Genomic DNA, 21,072 nt, shown 5'->3' with positions numbered 1-21,072 from the left:
AACTGAAATACACTGCTAAGGGGAGCAGCGGGTAAAACTCAAGAGTTCTGCTGTGCCATATGTGGGTTAGCTCCCTGGCTAGGCCTTAGCTGTGATAGTGCTGAGACTTAACCCCTGGGCCACCAGGGAGGCCCAGTTTGTGGCCAATCTTATTTCATCTTTTTCTTTTTTTTTTTTTTAAAGATTTATTCATGCATGCAAGAGCTGGGGTGCAGGCCAGAGGTGGGGGGCAGTGAGAGTATCCACTAGAGACAGAGTGGGAAGCAGAACCGGCATATCTACTGAAATATACTGCTGAGGGGAGCCACGGGTGAGACAAGAGCGGTTTGCTATGCCATGTGGGTCAGCTCCCTGGCCCGCCAGGGATTGAACTCGTGCTTCAGTGGCTGCGGATAGCTTCATAGTGCTGAGACTTAACCCCTTGAGCCACCAGGGAAACCCCTTATTTCACCTTTTTCTCACTTGCTCCTTTGCATTCCATTCTCTATTTGGAAGCAAATCTCAAAATTGTCATTTCATCCATTATTATTTAAATATGTATGCTTAAGAGATAAGTGTTTTTTAATGGCTGCAATGTCATTATAATACCTGGAAATTTAAATTTCTTAGTATGATCAAATATTTGGATTCTTCAAATATGTAATAAATGGACTTGATTAGCTCATTTTTTATTTTTCTTTTAACTGCTGGTTTGCTTGAACTAGATATTGGGCGAGGTCCATATATTGCACTTGGTTGTTATTTGAGTCTCTATAAGCTCTCCCTCCTTTTCCCCTTTAAATTAATTATTTAAGAAATCTAGTTGCTTTGTCTTTCCGAGTTTCCTCCCACAGTCTGCATTTTGTTGATTTTATCATTGTAAAGTAAGTTAATTTGTTTTTATGCTCTGTAAACACACAAGCTTGATCAGATTTAGGTTCAATTTGTTCAGTGTCCTCTCTTGAAGCTGGGTAAAATCATACTACGCAGATACACCAGAAGTTCCAGATTTTAGCCCATACTGTATTCCTTGAAGAATGTGTATTTCAAATCATAACTGGCACATGAAGGCCATGGACCTACTTCTGTAAGAATAGTAAGTTGTTTTGGGAATTAAATGATCAGTTACAAATGCATATGGTGATGAAGGCCATTCTTCCTAATAAGCTATCCAGGTGACTCAGGCATCCTCATTTGGTTGTTTACAAATGTATGAAATGTGATTTTATTTTTCAGATGGATACAGACATTTATGAGATTGTGGTGACTTCTGTTACAGTTAGAAGTTGGTGAGAAAGGTGAGGTGGATAGCAAAAAGAGAGAGACCATTTGATTGGCTGTTCTCCCTGGGCCTTCCAAGATGTAATGTAGGTGAAGATTATAGGTCTGGAGTCCGCCCCTCGGACTGAGAAGCTATTTCCCACTAATGAAACTTGTAGGATGTGGTGATTCCCATGTCGGAATGTAAATGTATTATAGTGATATTTCTGTTTAAGGTAAATAGTTAATGTTGTTTATTGGTGGACATGGATGAGAATGAATTAAGGATGATAATTTGGAGGAATATTTCATCTGACCTGGGGTAAGACCTGAAGAATTTTTTTCTGCTTCATTATTAATTGGAAGGCATATGTCTGCCAAAATCTTTCTAGTCCCTAAAGGTACCCTGATATTTTACTTCCTATATCTTTTAAAAATTATATGTAGAATACTTTCCTTTGTATCCTTGCATATGACAGTTACATTCTACAACTTACCATATTGTTATATTTTATTATTTATTAGTGGTGGAGAAAAGTGTAAAAGTCTCCTCAGTAACCCATGTATAAATCATCTTTTAGGATGGGTTTCTTTAACAGTTAGGCTCACTGTGCGCTAATTTACCGGTTTCAAATTCAGGTGTCTCTCCTATTTGAGATCTATAGCTCCTTCTTATAAAGAGTCATTTATGTCAAAAGTAAACTTTGAACCTTTATTTTAGTGTTAAGGTAATGTTAATTGATCAAGATTGCCCATGGAGTGTTAGCAATGAAAAACAGCGCGCGCGCGCACACACACACACACACACACACACACACACACACACTTCATGGTTTCTGAAATAATGTATCCTTGTTTCTAACTACTGTTATGTTAGGTGTAGGGAACAATTGTTAAATATTCACCATCACCATGTGTGCTTGTTTTTCTACTATGCTGAAGTACACCTACTGTGTTGGTTGATGTGGACTAAATATGTATGTTTCCCTGTTTCCCCTGGCTCAGAGGCCCCGGACCATTGGTATTATTAATCAGGGGTATTTACTCTGCACTCAGAAGTCTTGTCATTTTTTTACACTTTAGGTCATATATGGAAGCCCTCTCCTTAAACTAGCGGATCTATCAGCCTCTTTAGGCACCATGTTTAAAGGAAAATTGGTTTACCTCTATTCCTGAGATTAGGAATGCAGGGAGAGTCTGTTTTCTCTCAAATAATATATGTCCAGTTTATTTTTAGTTTCAAAATTAATTTTGTGTCAAGCCACACCTACAATCTAATCTATTTCTGTGTGTCTGACATTCTTTTACTCAGTCAACATCAGTTCAGTTCAATGGACATAGATTATTTTCTAGGTTCTAAGTGATGTGACACAAAGATGAATAATACACAAGTAGCCTTTGCCCTTGAGGAGCTTCCAGTCTAGTGAATAAATTTACATTAAAGAAAAATATGGGTATGTAACAGCCCAATTGCAATTTAGAAAACCAGTAAAAGTTACTCATACTTTCCCAACTTTAGGTGTCAATATTTAAAAGTTACACATGAACCAAATATAAAATATAGTTTAAGATTATATCCAATGTCAGGAGATTAAAAAAAATACAGCTCTTGGGCCTCCCTGGTGGCACAAGTGGTTAAGACGCAATTTATGAAGCTATCTACAGCCACTTCAGCTCGTATTCGATCCCGTGGCCAGGGAGCTACCCACATGGAGCAGCAGACCTCTCCTGACTTGCCTGCTGCTCTCCTCAGCAGTGTATTTCCGTCAATCCATCTGTTCTGTTCCCCATTCTGTCTTTGGTGAATCCTCTCACCCCCCCACACACCTCTGGCCTGTACCCCAGTTCTTGTCACTGAATTTCACCTAATAATATCAAGTTCATTATAACAGGTCCTGCAAACTAATTAGTATTGTGAATATTTGCTTATTGGAGTGAAAAGTTAAAGAACACCAAATTTTATCTTTGAACACGTTGGCAAATAAAAGATCCATTGGTGAAACAATTTCTACAAACTCTAGTTGATATAGACAATGACATATGTTACTACTGTCCAATTCTAATCAGATGGATTGTCTTATACATGTTTAAATGCCATTTTAAGAATAAAACAAAACATGATTTCACATTATAATTTTTATTGCTCTTGTTCAATTCCTGAACTTTAAATTCATGCCATTCACAGCAACATGGATGGAGCTAGAACGAATTATGCTCAGAGAAATAAGCCAGAAAGAAAAAGAAAAATATCGGATGGTTTCACTTATAGGAGGAATATAGGAAACCAAATAAGGGGTCGGGGTCAGGAAGAAATGCTATAATAAATTAGAAAACAAAATTAACAGGCAACTATAAATCAGAGACATTCTGCAGGGGAGGGGAGGGAGGGGGATCAAAATGGGAGGGAAGTAAACGAGGGACTATGGTGAAAGTGCACCATAGTGAATGGGTGGTGGGAATTCTGTGGGGACTACACCTGAGAGGAGAAAGCAAAACACTGTACAAAAAGGAAGAATGGTGCAAACTTTTTATTATTATTATTATTTTAAATTTTATGTTTTTTACATCATTTTTCATTTTTGCACAGTGTATGCATTTTCATCTTGGTCATAGTCCCCATACAATTCCCACCCTGCCTTGTTTTGATCCTACTCCCTCCTCCCCCGCCCCCGTAGGGTGTCCCTGGTTTATAGTTGCTTGTTGATTTTGATTTTTACTTTATTGCAATTGTCCTTTTCCTGGTCCCTTATTTAGGTTTTCTAAATTCCTGCTAAGAATGAGACCATTTGGTATTTTTCTTTTTCTTTCTGGCTTATTTCACTGAGCATGATCTCTTCCAGCTCCATCCATATTGCTGCAAATTGCATGAGTTTATCTTTTTTGATGGCTGAGTAATATTCCATGGTGTATATGTACAACATCTTCTTCATCCAGTCATCTATTTTTGGGCATTTGGGTTGTTTCCAAAGCTTAGCTATTGCAAATAGTGCTGCTATAAACATAGGGGTGCAGGTGCCCTTTTGAATGAATGTTTCTGTGTCCTTTGGGTAAATACCTAGGAGTGGAATTGCTGGATCCTATGGAAGCTCTATCTTTAGCAGGTTGAGGAATCTCCACACAGCTCTCCGTAGTAGTACCAGTTTGCACTGCCACCAGCAGTGCAGGAGAGTTCCTTTTTCTCCACATTCTGACCAACATTTGTTGTTGCTAGTTTTTTTAATATGTGCCATTCTCACTGGTGTAAGATGGTATCTCATTGTTGTTTTGATTTGCATTTCCCTGATTACAAGTGATGTTGAACATTTTTTCTTACGCCTGTTGGCCATTTGCATTTCCTCTTTGGAGAAGTTTCTTTTTAGCTCTTCTGCCCATTTTTTTGACTGGATTATTTACTTTGTTTTTGTTGAGTCTCATCAGCTCTTTGTAGATTTTTGTGATCAGTCCTTTATCATTAGTGTTGTATGAAACAATTTTCTCCCAGGGGCATCCCTGGTGGCACAAGGGGTTAAGACACAACCTATGAAGCTATTTGCAGCCACTGCAGCACGAGTTCTATCCCCAGCTAGGGAGGTGACCCACATGGCTCAGCAGACCTCTCCTGTCTCACCCGCTGCTCCCCTCAGCAGTGTATTTCAGTCAGTCTGCGTGTTCTGCTCCCCACTCTGTCTCTGGTGAATCCTCTCACCTGTTGCATCTCCAGCCTGTACCCCAGTTCTTGTATGCATAGATAAATAAATGTTAAATTTTTTTTCTCCCAATCGGTGGGGTGTCTCTGTTTTGGTTACTCTTTTGCTGTACAGAAGCTCTTTAATTTGATGTAGTCCCAGCTGTTTATCTTTTGGTGCAAAATTTTTATAAAATAAAAAATACTTCAATTTCAGTGCATATGCAAATATTGGGGACTTCTAAGGCTTAGCCATTTCCTTCATCCCTTTCAAGTTCATTGTTAAGTGTTCTCAGTATTCTACCATAGAGGGAAAAACCCCTACATTTAAAAGATAGATATTTTATTTTTTTTTAGATTTATATATTTATACAAGAACCGGGGTACAGGCCAGATGCGCGGGAGGTGGAGAGGATTCACCAGAGCCAGAGTGGGGAACAGAACAGGCAGATTGACTGAAATACACTGCTGAGGGGAGCAGTGGGTGAGTCAGGAGAGGTCTGCTGCGCCATTTGGGCTTCTCGCCCGCTGGCCAGGATCTGCAGACAGCTTCACAGCGCGGCGCTCAACCGCCTGCGCCACCAGGGAGGCCCGAAAATTTTAGTTTTTAACACCAGACTTGTCATTGATAGCTATTAACTTTCATATAATCTATGGTGAAACCAGATTTTCACAAGCATGTGAGCAAAGATAGAATTTTAAGTAATAAATCATTTGTTTTAACTAAGCACTTGCTTTGAGAAAGTGCCATTTCTCAAACATATGCTTTCAAAACAAATAAAATTCAGTTTTCTTTACCTCAGGGAAAGCCATATGGAGAGCCTTTCAAAGTCAAGAATACACTTTTATTCTCAAGAACTTCTATTTCAAAAGGAAATACTTTTTGTCCCCAAATGCTGGGATTGTCCTATGTTGAAGCCCTCAGGTTTAGAAACTTGCAAACTGGTAAGATGATTTCATGATGAAACTGCATGTTAGATTGACACTGTCTATTAATAGTCCTTGAGTTAGCTTCAATTTCAGACAACTTTGAAAAGCAGCACACACTTCCAGTTTTGCTTCCCTATCTGCAGGGCTTGAAATGTCTCTGCATAGTGATATTTTAACAAATTTTAGATTTTCATGACATGAAATATTTCATATGCACTTGTTAATTTGAATACTGTTTTCATCAGTTCTAGTATTGCCTCATAATTCATTTTGTTAAAGTCAAAACTCAGTGTTCACTCAAACATCTGGATTAAATTGGGCAGGGTGAGGAGGGTAGGAGGAGAGTGCTTTTTGCCCTTTGGGCTCTGGACAGCTTAGCTTTCTTAGATGTGATTATCCAAGATTAGGAAAAAGTTTGTTTTTGCATGACTAAGATTTTTCTAAAGTTTGCTTGTGCAAACATTTTAGATTTAAGTAGGTTCAACTGAGATGTATTTGAATACAGAATAGAAAGAGTTTCATTTTGTGGGATAACAGCACTCTCTAGCCCTTCAAACTAATATCTGTTTCCTAAATAGCTTTCAAAAAGCACATCATTGGAAAATATTTCTCACTGGGGTTGCTTTATTTTGTTTTAAAAATAGTAGTGGCTGTATTGTAATAAAAACTTCAACAATTATACTGCGCTGAATTTGTGTTGTATTTTTACAAGGTAAATTTTGTATTTTGTAAAATGTTTTGAAAGGTGTCTACAAAGTAATTCTGCTTTTTTGCCTCTGAATACGGGGGTCTGAGAGAAGGCAGGTAGACTCAGTAGCTTCTGGTTGTTGCGAAACCCAGCCCTCTCTCTACTACTAACTGCTCAGATGCATTTACTAAGGATGCTGGAGTCTCACTTAAGCAGTGGTTTTTGCGTATAGGAAGAAATATCTTGATCAAGCTGTGAGGGGATAGAAACCAATTTGGGCAAATTTGGCTCCAATAATGTGTAATTAGCTGTGAATGAGGAACATGTTCTAAGTTAATGTTCTTCAGAACAACTTCTCAATTTCTCCTTAAAAAATATTTACTTTACAAAAAAGCTGTTTGGGGCTTCCCCTGGTGGCGCAGGCGGTTGAGCGCAGTGCTGTGAAGCTGTCCGCAGCCTGTGCAGTGTGGGTTCTATCTCGGCCGGCCAATGAGAATTCCATATGGCACGGCGGACTCTCCTGTCTCGCCTGCTGCTCCCCTCAGCAGTGTTTTTCAGTCAGTCTGCCTGTTCTGTTCCCCACTCTGGCTCTGGTGAATCCTCTCACCCTCCTGGGCATCTGGCCTGTACCCCGGTTCTTGTATGCATGAATAAATAAATCTTTCAAAAAAAAAAAAAAAAGCTGTTTGAAGGTGAGCTGTTTAATCCATGGCACAGAATAAATGTACAGATGTTATCTTAAAACTTAAGGTGTTCTCTTGTAAATTTGAAAAGGCAATATCAGATGTTATTCACATCATTTTAACATTTTACCATCAAGATATTTAATAAAAAGGATTGATACATATATTTAACTGTGTCAAGTGCTAGTAAACTTGTTCCAACGGGTGAGAGGGAAAGGGAGATAGCATTTTCTGAGCATCTACTATATGCACAAGCTCTGCTTACACATCTTTCTTAATCTTTATGAGGTAGATTTAAATTCTCATTTTACAGATGAGGAAACTAATTCTCCAGAGAGGTTTTATTATAACCTTCCTAAAGATAGCTACTAAATGGCAGTACTTGGATTTGAACAGATTTGCCCGATAGCAAAGCCGTTTTTGCTGAAAATCTCCCCTCGTATTTCATAAAATGTTAACTTCAGCTCACAGTTGCCATCTTCGCTTATGGGCATTGGAGAAAGGTATGACTTGGCCAAGCTTTGGTTCCACAATGGGAAAATATGGGTGGGATTTGCATGTGGGTTGCTTGCAGTGTGGGTTTTTTGTTTTTTGGTTTTTTTTTTTTGGTGCTTCTGAGAGAATGTTTTTCTGGTTCCCTCTTCAAAAGCAGGGTATACTGGGAGAAGCTTTTGAAATTGGATTAAGTGCTGAGGTCTGAATTTTTTTTTAAGATTTATTTATGCATACAAGAGCTGGGCTACAGGCCAGAGATGCGGGGGGTGAGAGGATTCACCAGAGACAGATCAGGGAACAGAACAGGCAGGCAGACTGAAATACACTGCTGAGGGGAGCAGTGGGCGAGACAGGAGAGGTCTGCCTCGCCATGTGGGTTGCTCTCTGGCTGGCTGGGGATCGAACTTGTGCTGCAGAGGCTGCGGATTGCTTCATAGTGCATTGCTTATGTGCCACCAGGGAGGCCCTGAATTTTTTTTTTTAGTTACCTTCACAATTATGCCATTTAAAAGCCTTTGCTGCATCTATTTAGAAAAGTATTCAAGGGGCTAGTTAAATAAGGAAATAAAGCCTCCCTGGTGGCCTGGGGGTTAAGTCTCAGCACTATCACCAGGACAGCCTTAGTTCAATCTCCAGCCAGGGAGCTAACCTACATGGCGCAGCAGACCTCTCCTGTCTTGCCTGCTGCTCCCTTTAGTGTATTTCAGCAAATCCACCTCTTCTACTCCGCAATCTGTCTCTGGTGAATCCTCTCACCCCCTGTATCTCTGGCCTACACCCCAGTTCTTCTATGCAAAAAGAAATAAATTTTAAAAAATTAAAAAGGAATGAGGAGATGAGAGAGTGTAGAGTATAATGGGCAAAGGCAGAACTAGCAGCTGCTTTGAGACTATCAATATATCCAAGAGATAGGTGGGGAAAAGCATTAGTGAACATTAAAATTAATTACAGAAGCAGTTTGATTCAGTCCAATCTGTATTTTGCTCTAGAGTCTATGTTTTAATTTTGAGAAGGAAGATCCAGTGATTGAACTTATGCAAGGAGGCCTGCTAAAAGTCAGCTAGAAATTTTCCATAGCATTCAAGACAACCAAAAGAATAAACAGGGCTTTTACAAGAAACTTCCATGTGTTCTTCCATTAACATGTCAGCCTTTGTTGGGTGGGTCTTATACTTCTGGAATTTATTAGGCCTGTGCCTCAACTGTAAAATAAATACAGGATTTGAAAGACTTAATGTACACTATCAATTTTTCCCTGTTGATTACATGTTGTAATTACAATATTTGTATACACTGGGCTTAATAAAAATATACTAAAATAATTTCACTTGTGTCTTTACCTTTTTATTGACTGTATTAAAACATTTCAGGTGTGCATCATTGAAAACCAACATGTATATACTACATTAAGTTAACCACTAAACTTGCAATTATATCCTTTACCATACATTTGACCCCTTTTAACTGATTTACCGACTTCCCTTTCTCCCTTCCCATACAATAAACTATTTTTACTTTATTTATTTTTGCGTAGAAGAATGGGTATAGGCCAGAGGTGCAGGGGGTGAGAGGATTTGCCAGAGACCAAGTGGAGAGGAGAATAGGCAGATTTGCTGAAATACACTGCTAAGGGGAGCAGCTAGCGAGGCAGGAGAGGTCTGCTGCACCATGTGGGTTAGCTTCCTGGCTAGGGGTCGAACTGGTGGCTGTGGATAGCTTCATAGTGCTGCGCTTAACCCCTTGAGCTACCAGGAAGGCCCTCTTTATAGTATCTTATCCTTGATATTGAAATTATTTTTATTTTTATTTATTTTTTTTTTTAAATAGAGGCATGTTTTTATTTATTTATTTATTTGTTTGTTTGTTTGTTTTTGTTTATACATGCACTGGGTACAGTCAGAAATGCCGGAGGGTGAGAGAATTCACCAGAGCCAGAGCGGGGAACAGAGCAGGCAGAAGGACCGAAGTACACTGCTGAGGGGAGCAGTGGGCGGCAGGAGAGGTCTGCGTGCCATGTGGGACCCTCCTCCGGTGGCCGGGGAGCAGCCGGGGATCGAACCGGCGCTGCAGAGGCTGCGGGCAGCTTCGCAACCCAGCGCTCAACCGCTGCGCCACTGGGGAGGCCCTGAAATTATTTTTAAATTAAACTTTGGGAGAATCCTTTGCAGGTATATTGGCAAATATTTCTGAATTTCTTTGTATCCCAAAAGCAAGCAAAACTTTTTCTTTCATTGAATTATGTATTTATTGACTCAATAATATTTGAGTCTTCTAGGTAAAAAAGAAACAGTATTCATAGGATAATCATAACTTAAGGTTAGCTAAACAACATGTTCCTCACAGATTTCTTTTCAAGCAAAAATCTTTGCCCCCCCCCCCAGTATTTACCAAATGTCTGCAAATGCATGAATTTTCTTTCTGCTACTGTTCACATTATCTCTTATGCAGGGACTGAATGCATCAATTCAAGTCAGCTGGAACCAAAACGAACACAATGTTCTTAACAAATGAAGGGGAAATTAGTGGTACATCAATAGATTCAGTGCTTTCAGTAACTCCTAATATAGGTATGTCGTGCTCAAAGAACGCCCAATAGATGGGTTTATTTAAATACAGAAAAACCTGGGCATTATAAATCACATTTGATACACAAGCAGTCATTTAGCTATGTGAAAGGGAAAAAAAAGTAAGGGGTGTAATGAATTTTGTGTTATATTAATATTGTAAAGATCCTGCCTGATCATGGTGTTATATGTATTGATATTGTAATGACTCTGACTGACGGAAAGCGGGGGCAATTATAACAGAGCATAGCAACCCCGTGTTATCAACTACTTGTTTACGAAGTCCTTGCTAAGAGCAAGGACAGATAAACATTTGGCTGCAGAGAGGCCCCGCCTAAATAAAAAGTAACAAGTGGTCATAAGAAACCCTCTGAGAAGTGGCATAAATATAGGCACCAGTGGTGAGGCAATTTGAGATGACTCCATGCCCATGGTTTCCAGGCCGCCCTGGCTTCTAGTATTCCATTCTCCATGTAGATGAACTGATTCCTGGAGCTCTCTGCGGATAGGGTCCTGCCTGCTCTGCCCTGCCAGTCTCCAGAACTTTGCCAAGAGGTTCCTTACCTTTCCCCCCTTTTGCTACCAATTTAAATGTATGCATATATTATTGTAATGTTGAATTCTCTCCAATAAATTCACACTGTGGTTATATGCAGTTTGGCTTGAGTTGTGAGTGAAACCTTCCCACTGAGCACTCGAGAGATCCTGAACCAGATAAAACATTTTACTTCAAATCCCATATTTTAATTTTGTGAAGGAAGACCTAGCGATTGAATTCATGCAAGGACATGGCCTGGGCCTGCTAAAACATTTAAAACAACCAGATAATTACAACTTTTAGAAGCTTCAAGTTTTTTTTCATTCTCAATCTTAGTCAGTGGATCTCTTACTTCTGAAACTGGTTATACCTGTGCTGCCCACTATAGTAGCCGCTAACCATAAATCAAATATATTCAGTCATGATCAATTTATGTTAGACTTCCATTCTACCCAATTTTCTCCTCAATAACAGAGTGGGGTTAGAGGTATAGTTTTTGGTTATTTTACTACATGGTGATAAAATATGTACTCATGACCTCAGCCGTACTATTTATATATGCAAGACTGGGTACAAGTTAGTTCCAACAAGTTCAAACAGACAGCATGTGGAAACAACTAACATTTTATAAAGGAACACTCATGTATAAAAACTCTGTACAATCAAGGGCATCGTTTTGGATTAAAAAACAATTATTACCTTAGCACCAATTAGGAAAGCAAACAATGGAATTCATTCTCTGAATATTTATTACAACTATGCCTTGGTACACTAATGTAATTGGAGGTGGTAAGTGCAGTGAAATGTTTTTAATATATTGGTGTTGGGGGCAAGGTGACATAAACTGCAGGTCACACTGAGGTATTATCATTGTAGCATAGTGAACATGATTGATCTGGAGTAATTGCACCTGAGACCATATATTAGGGTGATTGATAAAAGTTTTATTTTTCAGAATGAATAACCCTTTATCTTAACCAAAAGCCCCAATTAAAAAATCAGATACATTAAGTTTTACATACTACATTGATCAGTATTTGAAACCTGAGGCTCTCTTCAGGAATATCTCTTTTCTGGTTTGCAAAAGCTGTGAGAACACTAACATCATGAGGTCAGTTACAGGAAATATTGATCGCTAAAATGTCACGGTCTCATAACCTATGGGGGCTTATGGAGCTGACTTAATACATCATGTGCAGATCAGATTATAGGACAAGTCAGCTCCAAGTATTTCACACATACATAAGCAAAGTAACTATTGTATCCACAATTAGATAAAGCTTATGGGTAGCCACTGAAATTTGGCAAATGGTATGGTAATACAACAGTGTGGTGAGGCTAAGGCCTCTACACCACAAATAGTTAGATATGGTACAATCACAAACAGCTAAGCAAAATCAGGATAGACTCAGTTCAGTAAAGTGAAACTGCCAGACTACCAAAACAAGTTTTTCAAAGGAAACTTCCACAGAATTCACTTGTCCAGCAGAAGTAAAATAAATCTTAACTGATACATTTTTATCTAAGCCACAGCTGAGAATTTTATTAACTGGACAATACAGTTAAGTGATATTTTATTCTTAATCGTCACCACTCCAATTTCAGTATCTGCATAGAGAAGTAAACAGAGTTACACTGAAATTTGTCTGCTGAGGAATGCCACTAATTTAGCTGCCAGGAAAACGAATAACCTTCATTAGTCATTTTCACTTTTTCTCTCAGCCATTTCAACTTCAATTTCACATTGACTGGAAGCATTTCCTTTGTTGCTTGTTTGGGAGACTCAGAACATACACCAACATTAGAAGTAAATACGTAACTTTTACTTGAACTACCAATTTACTAGAGATTTCATTCGCATATCTTAGAAAACCAAAGACATGTTTGATACCAGCAAAGAATATGCCACCGATTTTTAATGCTTATAAATTAGAATTTATCACATAAATATGCCTTTTAATTGCAAAATTATTCTTCTTAAAACATTTCTTTCCAAAATGTTTGAAATTCTCATGTGTGTTAAATGAAAAAAACCCACCTTATTTAAAAATATACTACTAAATTTAATTGTGCAATTACACTAATGCCACCAAGCTAAAAAAAGAATACTGTTGTTTTGGATATGTAGTTATTACAAATAATGACATCACATGTCTTATGCATGCTCATTCTACTTTATCAGTCATTGTCAGAACCATTTGGAGGTAAGAAAACCAGGGCGTCATTGAAAACATGCCCAAAAGCCCTAAGACGGTATACCCCATACATCATCACATGCATTTGATTAGGAGATAGTCCATTAAAAGTGACAGCCATATCTGAGCAACATCCTTCTACCACCAGGTTGGGGTGATTAGTCATTGCTTCTTTAATAAAAAGTCCAACAGTTTTGGTATTAAATACATCTTTTCCTTGAGAATCTTCTGCATTTTCTGCAAACACTCCAGCATATTTCAGGCAGACTGCCAGCTGCTTATCTTCAGATATCTTCCAAATCATTCCTCCCTGTTCAGGACACTTTTCAGGGACACTGAGAAGGTGGTTCAGTCTTTTCATTGATTCAATACTTAAGACAATTCCTCCTTCCACACTCACATATTCAAGGTCACCAGATTTTACAGTGTGGCCTAGATAGAAAGGTTGTGATGGATCCTTTTTTAATAAAAAATACTTTAAGTTTTCAATAATAGCAAATGTAGTGGGGCAAGCCAGGAAGAACCATTTGTATTGGTCTTTATATTTATCAAAGGCGTATTTGTAAGCTTTTCTCATCATTAACCACATGTCATTTGTTTCCATGTTAATTGACTCAAACACTTTAACATTTTCAGAACTGAAGAACTCTGCTTTATCACAGTGTTTGGTCCAAGTTTCCTTCACTGCAGCCCAAAGACTCACATCTTTGGGTTTTACAAGGATGATACAGTACACTCGAAAGCTCTTGCTGAGCTCCATGCGTTCATCCTCTGAAATTTTCAGGATATCTTCTTTATTAGGAGCTTGTAGGTGATGATGTTCATGGTGGTGCATTCTATTTCCATGACCAATTCTAATGTGTCCTAGCATAGTGATCAAGGCACAGAAAAAGCTTCCAAGCATCATACCCTTCAAAAACGAACTGCTTTCAGAAAGCATTTTTCCTATAAAGAAGAAAAAATCTTTAGGCTGCTTAATAGACAAGAATTAGTTTAATGATTTGTTATTCCTTAAATACTTACATTTGCTCTTAACTTCAGAAAAAGGTTCCCAAGCTTGACATCAAATTAGTTGCATAAAGTACCAAGGAGTCTTAAAAATCATTAGCTTCAATGGTATCTGATTACTGTTCAGTATAACGTGGAACTTTGCAGCAGTATCTCTAAGCAATAGAATTTTCTGGGAGGCCATTTTTGCACTTCATCTATGGGGATTTAATTATCCAAGTACTAAATCAAACCATTAACCCTAGAAACTAATGTTACAGAGGTTTCTATCATTCTCTTTAAAGGAATTTTGTTTCACAAGCTTGCATTATATTATTTAAATACCTTTATAAATATAAATGCACCTTTATGTCAAAACCTTAACTCAAATAGGTAAAAAACACCTACAAGTGGCAAATCACCAATGGTATCTATTCTGATATTTCTGTTCTCAACCCAGTGCTTTAAATGATGACTGCCGTCTTTAGGTGTTTTGAGTACAGCTGGTACTACAAAACTTTTTGCTATAACCTTGATAGGACTAAAATATAATCCTAGGGGCCTCCTTGGTGGTGCAAGGGGTTAAGATGCAGCACTATGAAGCTATCCGTAGCCACTGCAGCACGAGTTCGATCCCGTGCCAGGGAGGTGACCCAAATGGCGCAGTAGATCTCTGACTCACCCACTGCTCCCCTCAGCAGTGTATTTCAGTCTGTCTATTCTGTTCCCCACTCTGTCTCTGATGAATCCTCTCACCCCACACACCTCTGGCCTGTACCCCATTTCTTGTATGCACAAATAAATAAAACTCTAAAAATATATATATATATATAATCCTGTCTGATGTTGAACAAAACATTATTTGAGGACCTGCTTTCATTTTCATTATATCGTTTTGCTTAAAGTCTGTTTCTGAGAACCTATTGTTGACATTGAGGACCTACTGGCATCTAAAGCTAATTTCTAGAGATTGAGACCATATGTTAATATTTACCTCTTTGTTCCTAAGACTAAATGCCTTATAACACAGTATCTCAACTAATTAATGTAATACAGTCCATCAGTGAAAATAGTTGTTTGGATAAGAACTGAGTTAATATAGGCACATCCATAGGCCCATTAATGAACATTTTTATTTCCTCCAAAGACATTTTCTTATCCTCTGAGAAAACAAAAAGGGAAGTCTTTTATTTCAATTAGAAATTAAAAGAAAAGCAAACACTAAATACAATTTTAAGATTCTCCCAATGTCCCTTCCATGTTCACAAGGAATGTTCTACTGAGCTACTTAAGAATCTCTTTCCCTTCGTCTCTTAAATTGAAAAGGGGCCTTAGAAACTTCCTAATGTCATTTCTCTCATTTTACACATAGTGAAACAGAAGTTCCACGGCAGTTAAAAAAGTGATCCAAAAATCATACATTTAGTGGTAGAATTTAACAGAAATCAGATCTCTTGACATCAGTTAAGGGATTTTCTACCACAGAATAACGATCTCAACAGTGTTTCTCCCCATATTATTGAGAATTTAATAAACGAGCTACTGAATAACCTTGCTTTCCTACAAATTGAAAAAAAAAGTTGAACCTGTTAATTGTAATTGACATTTTGCACCCACCACCACCATACTAAAAAGGAAACATCCCTAGGTTTTCTTCTGGAGGAAGTGGACTTTGACTTTTACTAGAAAGACAAGGCGTGTCAGTTTGGCACATATAACTGTTGTGTGTGTGGAGAAAGAGGCAGGACAGTTTGTCTGTATCACTCATAGTACTTAATAAAGGAAGTTGTAAGAAGAAAAAGATAACTGACAGGGAATGAACAACGCTTAATATCAGAATTGTCAGAAGCACTCTAAAATTAATTTATATATATTTATGTAGAATTTTGGCATTTCATCTTACATAATTTTCATTATTTCTGGCAAGTATATAATTCACAAGTGTCTTTTAGCTTGATAATGGTATATGTAATTCAGAATTCTTTCTATGAGGATACTACTAATGGATGTTTTGCATAAATTATGTTAAGGATCAGATTTTTTTTTCCCCAATCGGAGAGACCATAAAAATCTAACACTGAAGATGAACCTGATAGGCTATTTGATGCACAGAAGGGAGAGAATCTTAAAATTACACACAGGCACAGGCCAGAGTGGTTGTTAGGATGAATCTCTCTAGAAGGTGGAGGTGGCTGGGGTGGATTATGGGAAAGAGAGGGCTGCAAAATGGTACAGAAGACCCCATTGAGGGGGCGCAGAAAGAACCTCCATGAAGGCGGCTTTCGGTCCCTCTCATTTACTATTCCTCCCTCTGCACCTGTCGTTGGGGCACCCGCGTGGAGCATGCTGGGAATGGGCCAGGGCCCAAGCTTTTCCCAGGAGAGGGGGGGAGGCGGCCCGCTCCCGGGCCCCCTCGGGGTGCAGGCAAGGCTGGGGCACTCACCCGCATCTACCACGGCTCAGGGGCGGGGCAGCGCAGCCGCTCACGCTTTCCTCTCTCGTTAGCGCACCACTCGATTGCGCTCCTGGCCGGGCTGCTCTAGATGCAGGCGGTGTCCTCTCGTTGGTTTCGCAGACGGTGGGGAGAAGCAGGAAGCGGACGCTGTGACGGCCTCGGCTCGCGCAGACGTCACGGGGCACGCGCCACACGCAGCGCGCTCTTTTTCCCCGCCCCCAGCCGGGGTCAGGCCGGCGCGTCTGGCTGGCGTGACCCCTACGCTCGCCGGTACCCAATGGGACGCGTGGAGAGGCGTGCGTGCCTCTGACCCTCCGACCCTCCGACCCTCCGACCCTGCTCTCCTTTCACCTCGTAGGCGTGGAGCCGCGAGAGCGGGGGCGAATAGCTCCTTGCGCCGTTTGTGTCAACTCTTTCAGTGGTTTCTCTAATATACTCCTGCGTCATCCCCCCGCCTGGTGACAGGAGGGTTCGCCACCCAGCACCACTACTGGACTGGGACGAAAATGCCACTGAAATAATAGTCCTCGAATTATGAGGGCAAGGATTCATTGAGCTTCCTGGAATGGCATCGGAAGCCCCAGTGTCTGAAATCCAAACCGGTCTTTATTGCATCCTTTGATGTGCTGGGAAAGTAACTTCACCTCGGTATGACACTGTTCCCTCCTTTAAAAGTAGTGTCCATGACACGGACGGTCAAGTGAGATCGTGCACTTAACTCCTTTCAGCAAAGACCAAGCATAGCGTAGGCATTCATGACATGTCGGCTGTTATTTTTATTCTCTCCTGTATCGTTATCACTTAGCTTAGTGCCAGCACAGCATAAACAATGCATCTTTTTGGAATTAATGAATGAAACCTTAGTTTTCCAGATGAGAAAACAGGACCATGAAGGATAAGGAACTTTCTAAAGACCAGTCATTAATAGCAGAGGTGGGACTAGGGTGCAGGTCTCCTAACTACAAGCGCAGAGCTCTCTGCTAAACATGTGGCCTTTAAAAAAATTTTTTTTGTGGCAGTGGGTTTTTGCTAAAACGCAAATTCTTAAAAGTTTTTGAAATGTGTCTTCACCAGGTTCCATCTAAATAACATTGAATGGCGACGCAACGGGCCTGACTCCCCATAGACACATCTATATTTGAGTATTGGCTATAACTCGCTTTAAATAGACTGGAGGTTTCAGGAAGCACGGAAATGAAGAGCAAAAAGATTTTCGGCAATTACATTCTAGCAGCACTACCTTAAGTTCTGGAGATGAGCCCCCTGCCTCATGGAGCTCCATCTGGCAGGGACCACAAGCAAACAATTATTTGTGAATAATTACAATGGTGGTATATTCTCCAAAGAAATACAAAAATGAATTTTATTTTTTACTCAAAGATTTTACGCCCTCCCCCAGTTTTATTGATTTGCCACTAGGTTTCATAACTAAATAATTTTGGGGGTATAAGTTCAAGCTTCTATGTTACCCGCCCTCCACCTGTTCTCCAGTGCTGCAACCCTGTGACCTTCCTTCCCCTTTCCACATCTCCCTCCTCCCACCCACTGTGGGAGTCTTAAGAGTTATTCTTGTTTTACTGGTTTGGTTTGTTTTCTTTGCGTATTTTTGTTCCACAAATGCCTTTTGTTTTCAGACTTATTTTATTTAGCACGATCATCTCAAGATCCACCCATTTTATCCCAAAAGGCACTACTATTTCATCTTTTTTAATAGCTAAGTAGTATTCTGTTGCGTATATGTATCACATTTTTTAAATCCAGTCATCTGTCAGTGGGCAGTTAAGTTGCTTCCATGACTTGGTAATTGTGGACAAGACTGCTATGAACATAGGAGTGCATAAATTTTTTTTTTATTTTTTAAATTATTTCCTATCTCAAGCTCAATAATCTGTTTATCATCATCACATGATTTTTTTTTAAAGATTTATTTTTATTTATACAAGCACTGGGTACAGTCAGAAGCATGGGAGGGTGAGAGAATTCACCAGAGCCAGAGTGGGGAGCAGAGCAGGCAGAAGGACCGAGGTACACCTTTGAGGGGGAGCAGCAGGCGGCAGGAGAGGTTTGCGTTCCATGTGGGACCCTCCTCTGGTGGCTGGGAGCAGCGGGGGATCGAACTGGCGCTGCAGAGGCTGCGGGCAGCTTCGCAACCCAGCGCTCAACCTCTGCGCCAACGGGGAGGCCCAAAACCTTTTGAGTTATTATGTTCATATACCATGGCTAAATATCTGGCAGAGTATTGTTGGATCATAGGGTGTTTTTGTTTTTTAGTTTTTTAAGAAATCTCCATATTGTTTTCCACAGAGACTGCACCAAATTGCATTCCTACCAATAGCGGATGAGTGCTCCATCATTTTTCTCCACATCCTCGCTGACATTTGTTGTTTCCAGTCTTTGTAAATCACAGAGGTGAGGTGTTGTCTCATTGTTTTAATTTGCATATCCCTTATAATAAATGATGTTGAGCATTTTTTCATGTGTCTGTAGGGCATCTGAATGTCTTCTTTGGAGAAATGTCTGTTCAGGTCTTTTGCCCATTTTTTGGATTGGGTTGTTGCTTTTTGATGTTGTTGAGTTTAATGAGTTCTTTATATATTTTGGAAATTAACTCCTTGTTGGATGGGCGATGTGCAGATATTTTCTCTCAGTCTGTAGATTGTGTGTTTTTTTTAAAGATTTATTTATATAAGAGCTGGGGTACAGGTAAGAGGCGTGGGAGGGTGTGAGAATTCACCAGAGACAGAGCAGGGAGCAGAAGGGGTAGTCAGACCGAAGACACTGCTGAGGGGAGCAGCGGGTGAGGCAGGAGAGGTCTGCTGTGCCATGTGGGTAGCTCCCTGGCCGGCCGGGAATCGAACCCGAGCTGCAGAGGCTGCAGACAGCTTCACAGTGTGGCACTCAACCTGCTGTGCCACCGGGGAGGCCCTGTGTTTTTGTTTTTATGGTGGTTTCTTTCACAGTACAAAGGCTTTTTAGTTTGATGCAGTCACATTGTTTATTTTTGCTTTTGTTTTCCTTGTCATTGGAGTTGTGTCCCCTAATACATCTTTGAATTTGATGTCCAAGAGTGTATCACATGTTTTCTTTTATGTATTTTCAGGTCTTATATTGAAGCTGTTAATCCATTTGGAATTAATTTTTGTGTATGGAGCTAAGCAATGATCTTACTTCAGTTGTATTGCATGGCTATCCAAGGTTCTCAACACAATTTGTTAAAGAGGATTTCCTTTCTCCATTGTATGGTTGTGGCTTCTTTTTCACAGATCAACTGTCCTTATTTATGTGGATTTATTTCTTGACTCTCTGCTCTATGCCAATGGTCTGTTTCTTTCTTTTTCTTTTTTTATACAAGAGCTGGGGTGCAGACCAGAGGTGCAGGGGGTGAGAGTATTCACCAGAGACAGAGTGGGGAGCAGAACAGGCAGACTGACTGAAATACACAGCTGAGGGGAGCAGCGGGGAGACAGGAGTGGTCAACTGTGCCATGTGGATTGCTCCCTGGCCAGCGGGCCATTGAACTGCAGTGGCTGGGGAGCACTTCACAGAGCTGTCTTTAGCCCTTCCGCCACCAGGGAGGCTCAATGGTCTGTGTTTCTCTTACAAAAATGAATTTTAGAGCTGGATAGTAACTTAATACTGCAGACTATCTCTACTATATTTTGATAAATAATATATACTGTCAATTGTCTACATATTATATATACGTATATGTGTATATGTACCTATATAGTTCAGTAAAACAGAATAATGTGTATAGCAATAGTATACTTGGTGGAACAAACAAAATTTTATGTGTGTACATGTTTGATCTATGTGAGTGAGGAGAGTTCAAGAAGGCTATTCAGTAGGCTATTAATATTGATTGCATCAGAAGGTAAAGATGGAAGTGGTTAGTTTTGTCTTTTTATTTTTAAAAAGCATTCCCATTCTTTTTTTTTTTTTTAAAAGATTTATTTATTTATTTATACAAGCGCTGGGTACAGTCAGAAGCGTGGGAGGGTGAGAGAATTCACCAGAGCCAGAGCGGGGAGCAGAGCAGGCAGAAGGACCGAAGTACACTGCTGAGGGGAGCAGCGGGCGGCAGGAGGGGTCTGCGCGCCATGTGGGACCCTCCTCCGGTGGCCGGGGAGCAGCCGGGGATTGAACCGGTGCTGCAGAGGCTGCGGGCAGCTTCGCAACCCAGCGCTCAACTGCTGAGCCACCGGGGAGGCCCGTTAGTTTTGTCTTTATACATCCTCAGAGTGTATTATTTCACTAGTTATAAGAAGCATTTGTTATGTTTGAATTTGAAGAACAGTAAATAAAGGAATCTTTTAAAATTAAAGGGCCAAAGAGGAAAAGGGAAAGATTCCATTAAAAATACCTTTTAAAGAGCACAGAGAACAGTCTCTCCTTGTAAAAAGAGACCAAGGAAGGACAAATAGAACTGGCACTCAGAATTCAGAGTCAGTGACAAGGAGACAATTTTCTTTTTAGTACAGGAAGGTATACCAAACTGAAAGTACTAATACAAAATGCTCTGAAACAATAAGCCATTGGATTTTTCAACACCAAAAGCACTGTAAATGAGAGATTGTCTCTGGAACTCTCTACTTAAAACTAGGCTTAAATATACTTAATGTTTCAAGTGAAGT

The 21,072-nt window shown here is 39.8% G+C and overlaps 1 protein-coding gene across 2 annotated transcripts; it reads right to left on the bottom strand.

The window, feature by feature from the left end:
• Positions 1-12,744: 12,744 nt before the first annotated feature.
• On the bottom strand, positions 12,745-16,610 carry C1GALT1C1 (C1GALT1 specific chaperone 1). Of its 2 annotated transcripts, none has more exons than XM_037511998.2 (2): positions 16,427-16,610; positions 12,745-13,941 (listed from the first exon to the last, which is right to left on the bottom strand). In XM_037511998.2, exon 2 carries the CDS (start codon positions 13,934-13,936, stop codon positions 12,980-12,982), a length of 957 nt encoding a protein of 318 aa, XP_037367895.1. In that variant the 5' UTR covers positions 13,937-13,941; positions 16,427-16,610; the 3' UTR covers positions 12,745-12,979. The 2 variants fall into 2 exon arrangements, with proteins under 2 accessions (XP_037367895.1, XP_037367896.1); XM_037511999.2 differs by lacking the exon at positions 16,427-16,610 and adding an exon at positions 14,020-14,239.
• Positions 16,611-21,072: the final 4,462 nt, after the last annotated feature.

The sequence above is a fragment of the Talpa occidentalis genome, unplaced genomic scaffold, assembly GCF_014898055.3.
Source record: "Talpa occidentalis isolate TD23 unplaced genomic scaffold, MPIMG_talOcc4v2.1 talOcc4.15, whole genome shotgun sequence".
NCBI classification, from domain to species: domain Eukaryota; kingdom Metazoa; phylum Chordata; class Mammalia; order Eulipotyphla; family Talpidae; genus Talpa; species Talpa occidentalis.
Note: the sequence above shows the minus strand (reverse complement) of the source record. Positions and strands in the feature narration are given on the sequence as shown.

Bases quoted from the DNA above. Each gene is read 5' to 3' on its own strand.
- C1GALT1C1 (XM_037511998.2), bottom strand. From the start codon at position 13,936: ATGCTTTCTGAAAGCAGTTCGTTTTTGAAGGGTATGATGCTTGGAAGC.